General features: G+C 37.3%; 1 protein-coding gene across 1 annotated transcript in view; it reads left to right on the top strand.

The window, feature by feature from the left end:
- COL25A1 (collagen type XXV alpha 1 chain) overlaps positions 1-18,299 on the top strand; it is a 599,542-nt gene that overhangs the window by 394,548 nt on the left and 186,695 nt on the right. The window contains exon 5 of the mRNA XM_066384810.1: positions 2,229-2,246. Coding sequence (XP_066240907.1) covers positions 2,229-2,246 — 18 coding nt within the window. The remainder of the gene's footprint in view (positions 1-2,228; positions 2,247-18,299) is intronic.

The raw sequence follows: 18,299 nt of genomic DNA, 5'->3' as shown, positions 1-18,299 counted from the left end.
TTATGTTTATTCCTAAGTATTTTATTTTTTTTGTTGCAATTGTGAAGGGGATTATTCTTTTGAGTTCGTTCTCAATTGTTTCATTGTTGGCATATAGAAAGGCTATTGACTTCTGTATGTTAATTTTGTATCCTGCGACCTTACTGTATTGGCTTATTGTTTCTAGTAGTCTTTTTGTGGATTCTTTGGGGTTTTCGATGTATAGGATCATATCATCTGCAAAAAGTGATACCTTTACTTCTTCTTTTCCGATATGGATGCCTTTTATTTCTTTGTCTTGTCTGATTGCTTTGGCTAGAACCTCTAGTACCACATTAAATAAGAGTGGAGAGAGACAAATGCCACATTTTAAAAATAGACAGAAATAGTCTTATTTGTAGGACAACCACAGAAATAAAAATATCTCAGCAATAATGCTACAATATATTCTCTTGAAGAAATTCTTTCTGATTTTAGAGAATCCTACATTTGAGTTTTCACAAAAACATGAGATGTAATAGTAGTCCAACTTTCTAAAATGTTCATATTTCTGAGTTTGCAGTCATTTTAAAATTCAGAAAAATCAGAAGCTTAAAACATCAAGATTGCAGGCCAGAGTAAGCATGTGTTGCAGTTTTACCTATTATATAGATCTGGAAAGATCCATACCTTTATGTAAGTGGAGAACCCTGCCTTTGTAGGTTTTCCATGTTTAAAGCTGGTATCAATGCTATCTGTTCCCCTCAAGGAGCTTTGCTGACCTGGTTTCTGTGCAGGTATCAGGTAGCACTCTGGTGCCTGCTGGCCCAAGGTCTGCATCTGGAAGCAGAGATTCACCCTGTTGTAGCTGGGAAGTGGTTGGGAGGTTTAGAGTGTCCACTCACTTGAAGAGTGCTCTGGGATCGTTGTTGATCTGAACAAGCCTACATCGTTTTTTCTTAAACTTCTATTGTACATTGAAAGGCAGAATGACCTGGTGGAGAATGCAAGTACTTCAGAATCAGATTTGGTTTAAATTTTAGCTTTCCACCTATAGGCTATGTGATTTTTTCACCTATTTCTATGAGCCTCAGTTTTTTCATTTGTAAAATTCAGGACAGTTATAAGTAATAAATGGAATAACAAATCTCTGGTAGTAGGTAAGGAATTAATGAATATAATTCTCTTTCTGCCTCTCCACTTCTAAAGGGTACAGGAATGGAGTGAGTAACCAACATAGCAACTTGGTATAGCTTCCCTTCATGGTTTGATTAGGCAAAACCTGGCCAACCACATTTTCAGACAAGCTTTTGAAAAATTGTCCGTTATATCCCCAGAGAACAAGTACCTGAAGAAATTTTAACTTTGAAGACGGAATTAGCTCAATGTTTTCCTGAATAACACTCAGTAGTATATAGCTGGTGCAATAAGATTGTACATTATTAATTTATTTTTTAAGATCTCTCAACTTAGCGTGAACTTTTTCTTTCATCTCATCTTACACAAAACCCAACTAGAAATTTTAGGAAAATGATGTGTAATCAATACTTTTATTCACTGGGGGTTTTATCTTAGTGCAAAGCAGTTACAATTATGCTGCTATGAAATTTTTATCAGCTTAAACTACAAGAAAGTAACATTCGAAATGAATTAGATTGGCCAAAGTGACATGACCTATAGACTGGATAAAGAGTTATGATGCACTTAATTAAGCCAAAACCTCTCCTATCCTTTCAAAATGTCCTTAGGTTGGATTATCAGAATAAGAGATAGATGTTTATTTTTAAACTGACTTAAAATATTATTGAAACAATGAGAAATTCAAAGACTTGGTGAGTTCTAAAACTAAGATATCTGCCTCTTTTGTTTTTAACTTTGTGCCATCTTTGAATACATCACTTATAGTAATAGTCTGTGCTAGCAGACTCTGCCTTTAACTAAACCCATTCATTATGATCATGTGAAGTATATTTCCCATTTGCATTCTCTTTCTGCAGTTTAATTCTAGAGCATACTAAAACCCTTGAGTCATTTTGAAATTACATGTAATAGACCATAATGTCAATATTTTAGATAATAGCATAGAGTAAAAATATTAAGGTATAATATTCTTTTAAAATCACAGAGTAAAGTTTGTCAGTAGTTAGATATTATCTTCTGAAATATTTTGTAAAGATTTCCAGAACTAGTTTGAGTTTTAGTAGTGAAAATATTCACTTATGATAACAAATTTATAACGGCTTCTCTTTTTCTTTTTTTTTCAATTTCAGGGTCAGCCTGGTCCTCAGGTAAGTGACCCTTCCCTAACAAATTAATTCCAATATAGGATTTTTCCAGTGTGGAAGTTTTTCTGAAACTCTTTTCAAGGGATATAAAAAAGCTGTGTACCAGTAATCATGACACCACACAGTAGACCAAATATTTCCCAGGAGTGAAGCTTCGGGGCCATTTCAGGGTTGTATGAGCCATGTCAGCTGTTGGGCCAGATGGCAGTTTAACAATGTTCTATCATATAAAGCAAGACTCTTAACTGATCTGAAGCAGAGCCACAGGACTTTAATGAAAGGCAAAATGACTTAGTTGATGTCGGGTATGAACTGGTTCATATTAAGTACTGATTAATCATGTGCTAATAATGTTGTTGTAAATCCACAGACTCTGATTATGTAGACTATGATCCTACCAGCTACTTTGATTCATTGTAGGCAGATATTGAATTTGTTCTCCACTTTCAATATAAATCAACTTCTGAAGACACGACATAATTAAATGTGAATATAGTCCACAGAGAATCTTCTGAGCCCTACATCATATTGAAGAAAATGAGGAAATTTTAGGAAGGGAAGGAATGTGTATAAATATTAAAGTACAAAAGAAGGGAGTTTTTCAGAATTGAAGAGTCAGTAAAAAACAAGAAATTTAATATCAGTAGTTGTTGTAGTCTCTAGGAAACTATAGAGAAGGAAATGCCGTTAGTGTTTCATCCTTAACGCTGTAATCCCTGTGAATAACAATTATTTCTTGAGTTTCCCTTACATGTCTTTCCTCTTGATATGTCATATGCTATTTCTGTCCTAGATTGTTTGACAAATAAATGATTTTCAGATATGTTTGTTAGTGTCTTAAGTTGCTACTTATACTCTTTACAAGCTCTGTATATTAAGAATGTCAACAAAAACTCCACTTACTTCATTAAAGTAGTCCTTTTCACACTACATTCATGAGAAAAGGTTTGCTATGGAAGAATTTATATTCATATCAATGAGTACTCTTATTATTTGTGATTTTCCACTCATATTTATAGTTTGTTCAAGGTAATTATTGGAGGGGAAAAAACTCATCACAGAAAGACATAGCTTATTCCCCAAGTTTGAAACTGCCTCTTTATAATGGGATGAAGGCAAAGTAAAAGGTACTTCACAAATTTTATTTTATTTTATGCTTACCACAGCCCTGGAAAGTATTGTATAAATATAAAACCAGAATGGCTCACCTAGGGTGACACCATTAAACTGAGAGCAGAAGTCAAGTTTGTCGCTACAACCCTCATACCCCTGTATCTCTCAAGAGAAAAGGTGAGATAACAGCTGGGAAGAGAAGTTGGAGCACTGGTTTTGAGAGAGGGTTAGAATCTTTAACATATTTTAAGTTTTAATAGGACCTGCATCGCCTTCCCCTATCTAAAAGTAGTTCTTATGTTAAGAATTTGAGCATAAATAATTTATTTGGGAGATGATCCCAGGAAGCATTGTGAGGGAGTGGGAAAATAACACAGGGAGGGTAAGAAAACCAGAAAACAGATGCATTAATGAACAGGTTACAGCTGTGGACAACGGGGGCTCAGTCCTGCGGACACACTTATGAGAGACTGTATAGGGCTTCCCTTAGACTCATCTGACCGAGGGACAGGAAAATTGATGTATTTATCCATTAATTTAACTTCCTTCATAGTTTCTTTTTTCTTTATTTATTTGTTTTTATTGTGCCTTCTTCCAAACCAATTTCAGGTAGTTTTCAACAAGGCTCATATACGCAGTGTTAGTGCCCTCACATTGTTCCTAGTGGGGTGCCTCTGCTGGCAGAGGAGAGCAAGTGGGCACTGTTCTCAGGAGGCCTGGGGTGGAAGGAGAAGTCAGACCCCCTCCCCTCCTCCACCGAGAGGAAGAAGTAAGGAAGAATGCAGGGGGAAGGGAGGCTGCAGGGGATTAACTGCTTCCAATAGTTCTCTGAAAAGGTACATGGGGCAACATGCTATGCAGAGAAAGATAGAATTTATCTGAAAACCCCTTCCACCTCTTCTCTTTAATTTTGTTGTTCTTTTACTATTTTTTTTGTTCTTTTATTTATTTATTTTTTTAAATTGATTTTAATTTATTGTGTTTACATAGATTCTAGTGTCACCCCAAATGCATCCCCCTTTCCCGTATTCCCCTCAACATCTCCCTCGCCCCCCTCCATACAGCACCCACCGCCCTTCCCTTCAGGTTTATCCCATCCTATCATTCACTTTCCCTCTGTCCTCTTTTTTTCTGGTCCCTTTGATCTCTCCTCTGTCTCAATTCCAATCCTCAGTTCACATTGTTCATTGGATTCCTCAAATGGTGAAATCATACGGTATTTTTCTTTTTCTGCCTGGCTTATTTCACTCAACATAATAGTTTTCAGGTCCATCCATGTTGTCGCAAAAGCTAAGGTTTCCTTCTTTTTCATGACCCATAGTATTACATTGTATATATATACCATATCTTTTTTCCATTCGTCCACTGATGGACACTTGAGCTGTTCCCAGATCTTCGCTATTGTGAACAATGCTGCCATAAATGTGGGGGTGCATTTCTCCTTTTGAAACAGTGCTATGGGGTTCTTGGGGGTATATTCCTAAAAGTGGGATAGCTGGGTCAAAAGGCAGTTCAATTTTTAATTTTTTGAGAAATCTCCATACTGTTTTCCATAGTGGCTGCACCAATCTGCATTCCCACCAGCAGGAGGGTTCTCTATTCTCCACATCCTCACCAGCACTTATTCTGTGTTGTTTTGTTGATGAGCACCATTTTGACTGGTGTGAGGTGGTATCTCATTGTGGTTTTAATTTTCATTTCTCTAATGATTAGTGATGTTGAGCATGTTTTCATATGCTTACTGGCCATCTCTATGTCCTCTTTGGAGAAGTGTGTATTCATTTCTTTTGCCTATTTTTTTATTGGATTGTTTTTCTTCCTAGTGTTGAGTTTTACAAGTTCTTTTTAAATTTTGGTTATTAACCCCTTATCAGATGTATTGTTGAATATGTTCTCCCATTGTGTAGTTTGTCTTTTTATTCTGTTCTTATTGTCTTTAGCTGTGCAAAAGCTTTTTAGTTTGATATAGTCCCATTTGTTTATACTGTCTTTTATTTCACTTGCCTGTGGAGATAAATCAGCAAATATATTGCTACGAGAGATGTCAGAGAGCTTACTGCCTATGTTTTCTAAGATACTTATGGTTTCACGACTTACATTTAAGTATTTTATCCATTTTGAGTTTACTTTTGTGAATGGTGTAAGTTGGTGGTCTAGTTTCATTTTTTTGCAGGTAGCTGTCCAATTTTCCCAACACCATTAGTTAAAGAGACTATCTTTACTGCATTGTATGCTCTTACCTCCTTTGTCAAATATCAGTTGTCCATAAAGGTGTGGGTTTATTTCTGGGTTCTCTATTCTGTTCCATTGATCTATATGCCTGTTCTTATGCCAGTACCCAGCTGTTTTGAGTACAATGGCCTTGTAGTATAACTTGATATCAGGAAGTGTGGTACCTCCAACTTTATTCTTCCTTTTTCATATTGCTGAGGCTATTTGTGTTCTTTTTTTGGTTCCATATAAATTTTTGGAATATGTGTTCTATATCTTTGAAGTACGTCATTGGTATTTTAATTGGTATTGCATTGAATTTATAAATTTCTTTGGGTAATATAGATATTCTAATGATGTTTATTCTTCCTAACCATGAGCACAGTATATGCTTCCACTTGTTTGTATCTTCCTTGATTTCTTTTATCAATGGTTTATAATTTCCTGAGTATAAGTCTTTAATCTCCTTGGTTAAATTTACTCCTAGGTACCTTAATTTTTTTGGTTGCAATAGTGAAAGGGATTGTTTCCTTAATTTCTCCTGCTGACAGTTCATTGTTGGTATATAAAAATGCCTCTGATAACTGAGTATTAATTTTATATCCTACCACGTTGCTGAATTCATTTCTCAGGTCCAGTAGTTTTTTGACTGAGACATTAGGGTTTTCTATATACAATATCATATCATCTGCAAATAATGATAGTTTTATTTTTTCTTTTTCAATTTGAATGCCTTTTATTTCTTCTTCTTGTCTGATTGCTGTGGCTAGGACATCCAGAACTTTGTTGAATAAGAGTGATGAAAGGGAGCACCCCAGCCTTCTTCCTGATCTTAAAGGGATTGCTTTTACTTTTTGCCCATTGAGTATGATATTGGCTGTGGGTTTGTCATAGATGGCCTTTATCATGTTGAGGTATGTTCCCTGTATTCCCACTTTGCTGAAAGTTTTGATCATTAATGGGTGCTAGATTTTATCAAATGCTTTTTCTGCATCTATTGAAATTATCATGTGGTTTTTCTCCTTCATTTTGTTTATGTGATGAATCATATTGATTGATTTGTGAATATTGTACCAGCCTTGCCTCACCAGAATAAATCCCACTTGATCATGGTGTATGATTTTTTCATATATTGCTGGATCTGGTTTGCTAATATTTTGTTGAGGATTTTAGCATCTAAATTCATCAGGGATATTGGCCTATAATTTTTTTTGTGTGTGTTGTCTTCGCCTGATTTTGTAATCAGAATTATGCTCACCTCATAAAAGGAGCTTAGAGGTCTTCCTTCCTCTTGAATTTTTTGAAATAGCTTGAGAAGGATAGGAGTTAGTTCTTTGAATATTTGGTAGAATTCACTTGTGAAGCCATCAGGCCCTGGACTTTTCTTTGTTGGGAGCTTTTTAATAACTGTTTCTATCTCATTTGTTGTAATTGGTCTGTTTAGGTTTTCTGATTCTTCCCAATTGATTTTTGAAATATTATATGTTTCAAGGAATTTGTTCATTTCACCTAGGTTGTCTAATTTTTTGGCATACAGTTCTTCATAGTATTTTCTATAATATTTTGTATTTCTGTTGTGTCAGTTGTTATTTCTCCACTCTCATTTCTAATTTTATTTATTTGAGTCCTCTCTCTTTTTTTCTTGGTGAGTTTGGTTAAAGGTTTATTGATCTTGTTTACCTTTTCAAAGAACCGGCTCCTGGTTTCATTCATCCTCTGTATTTTTTTTTAGCCTCTATGTCATTTATTTTTGCTCTGATCTTTATTATTTCCTTCCTTCTACTAGCTCTGGGCTTTACTTGCTATTCTTTTTCTAGTTCTTTTAGATGCAGGGTTAAGTTGTCTATTTGAGCTTTTTCTATCTTCTTAAGGTATGCCTCTAATGCTATGAACTTCCCTCTCAGTACTGCTTGTGCTGTGTTTCATAAATTTTGAGTTGTTGAATGCTCATTATCATTTATTTCTAGGAATTTTTAAATTTTTTTTATCTCATTGTTAACCTATTCATTATTTAATAACATGCTATTTAGTTCCAAGTGTTTGAGTATTTTTCAGTTTTTCTGTTGTGGTTGATTTCTAGTTTCATGCCATTGTGATCAGAGAAAATGCTTGATATGATTTCAATCTTTTTAAATTTGTTGAGAACACTTTTGTGCCCCAACATTTGGTCTATCCTAGAGGATGTACTATGAGCACTTGAAAGGAATGTATATTCTGCTGCTTTAGGGTGAAAGGTTCTGAAAATATCTATTAAATCCAGTTGATGTAGTGTGTCTTTTAAGTCTGCTGTTTCTTTGTTAATTTTCTTTCTTGAGGATCTATCTAGTGATGTTAGTAGAATATTGAAATCTCCTACTATTTTATTATTGCTGTTGTTCTCGTCCTTTATATCCATCAAAGTCTGCTTTATATATTTAGGTGCTCCTATATTAGGTGCGTAGATATATATATATATATTTTTTTTTTTTGTATTTTTCCAAAGCTGGAAATGGGGAGAGACAGTCAGACAGACTCCCTCATGCACCCGACCAGGATCCACCCAGCATGCCCACCAGGGGGCGATGCTCTGCCCACCAGTGGGCAATGCTCTGCCCCTCTGGGGCATCGCTCTGTTGTGACCAGAGCCACTCTAGCACCTGGGGCAGAGGCCAAGGAGCCATCCCCAGGGCCCGGGCCATCTTTGCTCCAATGGAGCCTCGCTGCGGGAGGGGAAGAGAGAGACAGAGAGGAAGGAGAGGGGGAGGGGTGGAGAAGCAGATGGGCGCTTCTCCTGTGTGCACTGGCCGGGAATCGAACCCGGGACCCCTTGCACGCCAGGCCGACGCTCTACCACTGAGCCAACTGGCCAGGGCCTAGGTGCATAGATATTTATAATGGTTATATCTTCCTGTTGGATTGCTCCCTTTATTGTTATGTAGTGACCTTTTTTATCTCTTACTATAGCCTTTGTTTTAAAGTCTATTTTGTCTGATATAAGTATTGCTACCCAGCTTTTTTTTTCATTTCTATTTGCATGAAATATTTTTTTCCATCCGTTTACCTTTAGTCTATGTGCATCTTTTGTTTTAAGGTGTGTCTCTTGTAGACAGCTTATGTATGGTTCCTGTTTTCTTATCCACACAGCTACCCTATGTCTTTTGATTGGATCATTTAATTCATTTACATTTAAGGATATTATTGATATGTAGTTGTTCATTGCCATTTTATTTTTTAAAGCTGTATTCCTCTTTTGCTATATTATTTTTCCTCTCTGATGTGTTTACAACAGGCCTCTTAACATTTCTTGCAGCATTGGTTTGGTTGTAATGAATTCCTTGAGGTTTTTGGGTTGTTGTTTTTTTTTTGCTATTCTCTTCTGGCCTCAAGTGTTTCTGTTGAGAAGTCAGATATCATCCTTATGAGGGTGCTTTGTAGGTGATAGCCTTTTTCCTTCTAGCAGCTTTTAATATTTTCTCTTTATCTCTTAACTTTGGTATTTTAATTATGATGTGTCTTGGTGTAGATTTCTTTGGGTTTCTCTTAAATGGAATTCTCTGTGCTTCTTGAACTTGTGTGACATTTTTTTCCTGCATCAATTTAGGGAAGTTTTCAGCTATGATTTGATTGAACAAAGTCTCTATCTCTTGTTTTTTCTCTTCTTCAGGAACCCCTATGATGTGGATGCTATTTCTCTTCATGTTATCACAGAGCTCGCTTAGAATTTCCTCAGACTTTTTGAGTCTCTCTCTTTTTTTTTTTCTGCTCTGCTTTCATGCCTTGGTTTTTCTTTTCCTCTAACTCGCTGATTTGATCCTCAGCTTTATCCATCCTGCTTTTAGATTCTTTCCATTGTGGTCTTCATTTCTGATATTGTATTTGTAATTTCTGACTGATTCTTTTTATTATTTCAATGTCATTTTTTAAAATTGCCATCTTTTTATTTAGGTGTTCATTATGTCTATCCATTGTTGTTCAAAGATCTTTGAGCATCCTAACAATCATTATTTTAATTAATCCAGTAATTTGGTTATATCTGACTCATTCAAGTTCTTTTCTGGGGATTTCTCTTGATTCAATTGGGTTGCATTTCTCTGCCTTCCCATTTTGTCTGTGCATAAAAAGGGCGTGGCCACTGAAGTCCAATGGGTGTGGCCTATGTGTTCCCTAGGTGTGGTCTGTCTGTAGGCCTGCTATCCCCTCTGCAGCTGCCTCAGGCTTTGGGGTATGGGCGTTGCTGGTGCCAGCTGGCTCTGGCAGTCACTGTGGTTTCCACCTCTCAATGAGAGGAGCTGTGTTCATGTGCCCCAGTCTACAAGCCTTGGCAGGCCTCGGTCTTTACCTTGCCCCTGTGGTTGGGACTGCGTGCTGCACCAGGGGCCACAAGCCTTGGCACCGTGGGCAAGGCTGTGCAGCTATTCTCAGCCATGGGTCTCTATCTGTTCCTGGGGTTTTGCTCAGCCCCCATGAGCGGAGCTGTGCTTGCCCCGGGCAAACCTCAGCTCCACTGGCCAAGCAGGCTGTGCACCCACGCTCAGCTGCAGGTTTCCACCTGTTCCCCTGATTTCGCCTTTCTCCTGCGGGTGGGATTGCAGGCGGGACCGCTTTCGTGCATCTCCTTCTCCCCCATTGGGCAAGACTAAACTCACTCCCAGCCTCAGTCCTGGCCGGACTGACTTCCACCCCCACCGATGGGTCCACACTTCTATGTCCCACTGCCATCCACCATCTGGCGAGCCCTCAGCAGTGTGGGTGCGGGCACTAAAGCTCAGACCTAAGTACTCAATAATGTATTTCTGAAGGCTCCCTCCTTCTAAGCGACTCTGCTCTGAGTGCCATGGTAGAGCTCGTTTGGCTGGTGTCCTGCTTCTTTTTTCTGGTATTGCTGGTTCCAGGGGAAATAATCACTTTTGATTTGGGGGTCACTCAGCCTAGGGGTTAGGGTGGCTATTCCTCAAAATGTTTCTCCCTGTGCTTCCTAGATTACACTCTCTTCCAATTACTCTGGTCCTCTCATCTCTCCCCGTCCCCTGGAGTGCTGGGTGAGTGGTTGTGAAAGAGGTTTTTTGTGCGGTCTCTTTAAGAAGAATCCTGGGTCTCAGAGATCTGTTTCTTTCTCATAAACAGTATTCTGACTTGTTTCACAGCTAAATACTGTCCATACGCCTCTTCTAGGCTCTGGGGCTGCAGGCTGGGGCTTTGTTCCTGGGGCCCAGGACCCTCCCCTCTCTGCTAAACACACTTTCCACCACGTGAGTCTCTCCAGGCTGCCATTCACTCTGGGGAGCTGGGCAGCTGGGCAGCCCTCTCCGTGTTTCCGCTTTTCCTACCAGTCTCAGTGTGCCTTCTTCAGTGTTCCTTGGTTAAAGAGTCCTCTTAGTTTAGTCTAAAGTTGGATTTTCCAGATGATGGTTCTTAAAATTAAGTTATACTCCACTTTGATTCTGGGAGGTGGAAGTTGGTACATTCGCCTACTCCATCGCTATCTTGCCGCCCTCTCATCTTTTCTTAAAAGTTTTTAAAACCTTAATTTACAAATTACAAAGCTTATTTTCTGACCTCACTTAAACTCACCCTCCCATCCTGGAGTCCTGTGAGTCACCTTTCTTCATTGTTGAGAGTTGTGCCTGGGTGTTAACTCTCTAACACTTATGACCTGCCCCCAGAAGGTCTAGTATGATCCAGCTGCGAGAGGAATGCAGGAAGCCATACGGACATCTGGGACCTGTATTCTAGCACCGTCTTGGGGGGAGGCGGTAGTGTGGTTTGACACATACATCTGCTACAACATCCAAGGGCAAGTGTCTTAAAGACAAAACAAAGAGTGGGAACTTGAGATATAGACATAAAGATTTGGAAACTGAACAAAATGACAGCATTAAAAGCATATTAGTTAATGAGATGTTAACAAGAATAGCTATAAAAAGAACATGATCATAATAAATCTTGAGTGCACAGCTACAGTTAATGAGCAGAAGAAAGATGTTGAACTAGTACAGGAAGCCAAGGATAGACAGAACTAGGAACATTCTGTATCACTGTACCTGGGACTTAAAAGTAAATAATGGCATTTCAGAATACCTTTATATCAAGTCTTATGTTTACTATGACTCTTCAGAAAAATAAACTCCGCATAACTGCCTTTACTTGTAAATTTTGGAAACTTTTGAGGGGTATAGGACTAACATTTTCAAATGGTTACCTGCTCTGAATTTCTTTCATTTTGGCTCCCAGTTTGCCTCTGGTGGACACACAGATTACATAATCATTTAGTGCAAATGTCTTCCTTATGTCACAATCAAAAGAAAGCAATGGAATCAGGAAGGATAGGAATGAGGGGAAATACAGAACCAAGAAATACCCTTGCACTGTCTAAGGCATGAAAAATAGAGTTTTGTTGCTATGTCTCAAGGAAAACTCTGACCTACCTCTTAAGTCTGTATCATTATCTTAATATTCTTCAAAAGAAACTTCCATTTTGAAGTTTTAAATTAAGGAACTATTAATGAAGTTTTTCATTTAGTACTTGATTATTAACTTTGCTGTGAGATTTTTATAAATTGTATAATAATTTTTATGTATAGGCTCCTTTACCACTATCTTTTTTTTTTTTTTTTACAAAAAGTGGACCTTAAGTAGGCTTTTAACTCCAAGAACAAATTTTATCTGACTAAGATTATAAACACTTAGAAATGACCTATGAAGTAGATGTTATTATCAATGTATACAGCAAAGTTATAGTATTTTATACAATTATACCTCACAATAACATGTTATCATGAATTTACTTTTTCCTTGAGTAAATTTATATGAACTATACATTCAATTTGTTTCAAACAGATCTATATGGTACATACAGTGAAAAAGCAAACACTATACATTTAAAAACTAAATTAGGAAATTATAATTTAGTTCTTAAATGGTTGAAACTTGTATTTGATTAAATTTATCTTAAAATGTCCATGTTTTATTATTTGAGTTACTAAAAATGATTTTGTTCACATACAGTGTATATAATATAAGAAACTTATAATTTGGGGTATGTCATTTTTTTTTTAATCCTCTGTTCAGTAACTTAAAAAGATATCCACTTTTTTAAATGTTAGCTTTTTCAGTTTTCCTGATTTTATAATATTTCTGAGCTAAAACTCTTCATAACTTATATTTTGTTATTTATATACATGATTCAAGCCCTTCCTGGTGGGCTCAGTGGATAGAGCATTGGCCCAGAATGCAGGCTCCCTGGGTTCGATCCCTGGTCAGGGCACATATGAGAAGTGACCATCTACTTCTCTTCCCCTCCCAGGTTCACTTGGGACCCTAAACATGAGGCATTAACGGAGGCCTTTTTTTTTTTTTTTCTTTTTCTTTTACAGAGACAGAGAGTCAAAGAGAGGGATAGATAGGAACAGACAGACAGGAATGGAGAGAGATGAGAAGCATTGATCATCAGTTTTTTGTTGTGGCACTTCGTTGTTCATCGATTGCTTTCTCAATGTGCCTTGACCATGGGCCTACAGCAGACCAAGTAACCCCTTGCTCAAGCCAGCAACCTTGGGTCCAAGCTGGTGAGCTTTGTTCAAACCAGATGAGCCCATGCTCAAGCTGGTGAGCTCGGGGTCTCGAACCTGGGTCCTTCGCATCCCAGTTCGACACTCTATCCACTGCGCCACCGCCTGCTCAGGCAACAGAGGCCCTTTTTTAACATGCAGGCAACAGGCTCAATGCAATGGCTCTAAGTGTGGTCCTGGTGCCATGCTTTATTTCTAATAATTGGTTTCTGCCACAATCCAGGCACCCCTGTTCTGATAATGGAGTCCTTTTCTGGTTCTCCCATCATATAACCCTTTTCTGTGTTCTTCTCTTCATCCCACATCCTCCTTTTCCTTTTCTCTCTAATACCAAGTATTAAAAGTCACGGTGCTAGTGCTCTGAGCAACACTGACAGAGTTACATCCCTCGAGCTCAATGCCCACTTGACAGGATTTTACATTTCCACTGACTTTGACCCTGACTTGCCCATTGCCACTGTGAAGACTTGCCTTTTGCCTGGCCAGACATTGCTGCAAGGGAAACGAGCCAGGAAAGTGAGCATATAACTTTTTCCTGTCTCTCTGGTTAAAGGTATTGAGAGTTGGGGTTAAGTGTAGCATCAACCAATATCATCCTATCCAGTCTTCCGGAGAAAGGTTTTCTATCATGGTTCTGATTATGTCATTCTTCTCACCCCAAAACTTTATCTCAATATAATTACCATTTAGAGTGGAATGAAATCTAGTTCCTTTCCTGGTATTTAAATCTTTTGTTTTGGCCTGTGTTTTCAGCTTATCTCTTGCTATTTTTTCTTAATGCTCTTTTTGAACACTGTACTTTATCCAAACCAAATCAAATTATTTCCTTTTTTTTCCCTTCAACTCTGTATTTCTTCATTTGTCTTTTCTTAGAATATAGTCTTTTCTCCAGAACTGCTTTCCTCTCAGCCCCCAGATACACTCAGTTTCCACACATCCAAAATGATCACCTTTCATCTTTACCCACCGCTTCTTCCACGGGGATGTCTTTATTCTCCCTTAGCTGGATGTAGTTTCTGCTATTTCTGAATCCCCACAGCACTTTATCTGTGCATCTTTTTATATTACTTAACACTTAAAATAGAGGGACATGTTTTAAGTCCCTCTATTTTAAGCAAAGGCAGACAATCATATTTTAAATCCTAGCTCTTTCACTAACAGGCTCTGTGATCTTGAGCAAGTTACTCAATCACTCTGAGTCTCATTTTCCTGTCTGTAAAGCAGAGATAATGTCTCATCTCAACAGATGGTTTGAGAGTTAAACTAAGATAACATATGTTTAACTTCTAACTTGATGCCCAGTACATGACATGAACTTAGTAAATAATAATTCTTTCCCTTTTTTGTCCTCTTTCTATTGTATCATAGTTATTTACAAATACCTATCTCTATTACTAGCTTTTATGATCTTCAGGAGTGGGTTGTTTTCTTTCATCTTTAGTATCTTCTCCAATATTTGACATAGTTTCTTGTTTAAGTAGAAGTTCAACAAATGCCATTGAGTAGTGAGTAGTAGATACAACAAGATCTTAATGAGAAGAAAGCCGAGGAAGCGAGAAAACTGCAACTTCTCGTAATTCTAAATGCCTCTGTCAGTAATACCATTTAAAACAGGTCTCTAAAGTTTCTAAGCTCTGTACTGAATTTAAATAATTTTATTTTGTGTATGTGTGTATTTTTCTGAAGTTAGAGTGGGGAGGCAGTCAGACAGACTCCAGCATGTGCCAGACCAGGATTCACCCGGCATGCCCACCAGGGGGCGATGCTCTGCCCATCTGGGGTGTTGCTCCAGTGTGGTTGAATCCATTCTAGTGCCTGAAACCGAGGCCATGGAGTTGTCCTCAGCGCCTGGGCCAATTTTGTTTCAGTGAAGCCTTGGCTGTGGGAGGGGAAGAGAGAGACAGAGAGGTAGGAGCGGGGGAAGGGTGGAGAAGCAGATGGGCGCTTCTCCTGTGTGCCCTGACCAGGAACCTGGGACTTCCACACGCCGGACTGGTGCTCTACCACTGAGCCAAATGGCCAGGGCATGAACTTTTTAAATTTTAATATCTCATTTTTATATGGTTTGGAAAGTTCAGATACCTTTGTTTTCTTTTATTTCATATTTATTTATATTGATATTTAATTTTGGTGAAAATAAACAGATAGCATTAACCTAGAGCCATACTTATGTATTCTTTTATTTTGTAACAGTTTATTTGTAGGATTCAAAACTTGGCTTTGATTTTTTTTTAAGATTTTATCTTTTTTTTTTTTTTATAAATTTTTATTAATGTTAATGGGATGACATTAATAATTCAGGGTACATATATTCAAAGAAAACATGTCTAGGTTATCTTGTCATTAAATTATGTTGCATACCCCTCGCCCAGAGTCAGATTGTCCTCCGTCACCCTCTATCTAGTTTTCTCTGTGCCCCTCCCCCTCCCCCTAAATCTCTCCCTCCCTCCCTCCGGCGTCCTCCCTCCCCCCACCCCTGGTAACCACCACACTCTTGTCCATGTCTCTTAGTCTCGTTTTTATGTTCCACCAATGTATGGAATCATGTAGTTCTTGTTTTTTTCTGATTTACTTATTTCACTCCGTATAATGTTATCAAGATCCCACCATTTTGCTATAAATGATCTAATGTCATCATTTCTTATGGCTGAGTAGTATTCCATAGTGTATATGTGCCACATCTTCTTTATCCAATCTTCTATTGAAGGGCTTTTTGGTTGTTTCCATGTCTTGGCCACTGTGAACAGTGCTGCTATGAACATGGGGCTACATGTGTCTTTACGTATCAATGATTCTGAGGTTTTGGGGTATATACCCAGTAGAGGGATTGCTGGGTCATAAGGTAGTTCTATTTGCAGTTTTTTGAGGAACCACCATACTTTCCTCCATAGTGGTTGTACTACTTTACATTCCCACCAACAGTGTATGAGGGTTCCTTTTTCTCCACAGCCTCTCCAACATTTGTTATTACCTGTCTTGTTGATAATAGCTAAAGATTTTATCTTTTGATTTGAGAGAGGGGAGAGAGAGAGAAAGAATAATGAGGAGAGGAACTGGAAGCATCCACTTGTTCTGGTTGCTTGTTATATGTGCCCTGACTGGGAAAGCCCAGGGTTTGGAACAGGCAACCTCATCATTGCAGGTTGATGCTTTATCCACTGTGCCACCAAAAAAAAAATCAGGTTAGCTTTGATTTTTAGTAATCAAGAAAATTATAGAAAGAAGTTTATGGTAATTGTATGCAATTCTACATTGCTTAAACAATAATATTCTCTTACTAATAAATAATTTAATACAAATTGTAGAAACTGTCTATTTTTTAAAAACTTTTTCAGGATTCCATCTCCTATACTTTAGAAAACTACTTCGACCTTTTTTTCACCCAAAATTACTTAATCAGTATATTCAACAGACGATAACGAAACATTTTATTAAGTGAAAGTTAACAATTCTATACCAAGGACATTTCTTTTGCATAAAATATTTTGAAGTTTTAAAGCCCTCCTCATCACTCCTCTTTGGAGTTGCCTGTGAACATAAAGGAGATATAATTCCCTTAGGAATTTAGAGTACTACAGAGGCATGCATGTTGTAATTCTGTATTACCCAGTGAGAAAAAAATGTACGAGAAACCACAAGCAACCATCAGACAATTGCACATGGAGACGTGGGGCTTCCATTTGTATTTTTTAGATGCACTTGAAAACAAATGGAAGATGTCACTTTGCCTCTTTCCCTTCCAAACCCCTTTTTGCTTTTTTGTTGTTGTTGTTCTAACATTGTCATTGCCATTTCACTAACATTTACAAAAAGTCAAGTTGTATGTGCCTTGTAAAGAATTGTTTGATACTTTGAGGCAGTATTTAACTTTCTGTTCATATGTTTTTAATTATACTAAGCTCCTTCTAACCTAACACTTTAGCAATTCCCATATTTCATGTTTGTGTTCCCGTGCAGCCTTTTTCCAATCCATGTAGTCTGTCTTGGGGGCAGGGAGAGGACATCTATATTCTCCAAGAAATTTGGAAAGCATGTGTCTGTGCGCGCATGTGTGTGTGTGTAGAAAGTAGTTTGCTCACTACATAATGGAATTATCATATTAAACTAGTAATCATTAATCAGTATTGCCAGATTGAATAATGTGTTTTCATTTCCCATTATCTGTATTTTATGTGGTAGTTAGATGATAAAGAGAAGGATTATTAAAGTCTTAACATGTTAGATTTTTTTTACATATTTTATTAAGAAAGTGGTTACCATGATAGGAAAGACTCAATTGTACTCAAAATAGCTTGTATCCTGAAGGGTATACACAGTATAACAGCTTATTTATTTTATTAGAATTTACATTTCTTGATTTTTACATAGTCATTTGTATATTGAAACAGTATAATGTCATTCTCAAAGTTTAATTTTACCTTAGAATATTTTTGCTAAAATTAATTAAAAAATATTTATTGCCAATTTTATGCTTTGTTTTCTGTCAAGCATAATATTCCCTTTAATTTTGTCTGAATAAATGTGAATAACACATAGCTTTCCATTAATAATTAAGTTAATCCAACAGTGACTTGTATATGTGGAAGCTGTTATTATTTCCAAAACTTACTTATTTTTGTATCTCAATTTTTAATACAGTGTTGATATATACAAAATGCACAATAAATTTTTGTTGAATAAATGTATACATTTGATATTTCAAATTTAAAAATAATTTTATATTCTTTTGATGATGAAATGACTGAATCAATTGAAAATATCAGCTTTTGGCAGTCTGTTTTTAAAGCAGCATATGGAGTACATTGACTAAGGTTAAGGGGTGGCCCTGTGGGCAGACAGGGGTTTAAATCCTGGTCTACCATTAACCAACTGTGTATCTTTAAGCTAGAATTTTTTTCCCCTTCAGTTTTTCACTGTAAAGTAAGGATGGTTGGTTTGATTTAATACATGACTTAATGAAGCACCTAGAACAATGAGTATATAAAACACATCCGTGTTACTATTAAAGACCTACTTATCTTTTCAAATGGGAGCACTCACAGAGACAGAGCCAGAAAGATGTGTTACCCTTAGAGGGGCACTTCATCTGCTGGACAAACATCCAGTAGAATAATGGCCTCAAAGCATACAGAGATTTAGGATCAGTAGTTCAATCTTAAAATGAAGAAATTCATGAAAAGTGATT

This window comes from Saccopteryx leptura, chromosome 5, assembly GCF_036850995.1.
Source record: "Saccopteryx leptura isolate mSacLep1 chromosome 5, mSacLep1_pri_phased_curated, whole genome shotgun sequence".
Taxonomy (NCBI): Eukaryota; Metazoa; Chordata; class Mammalia; order Chiroptera; family Emballonuridae; genus Saccopteryx; species Saccopteryx leptura.
The sequence above is the reverse complement of the archived record's forward strand: the minus strand, read 5'-3'. Positions and strand labels throughout refer to the sequence as shown.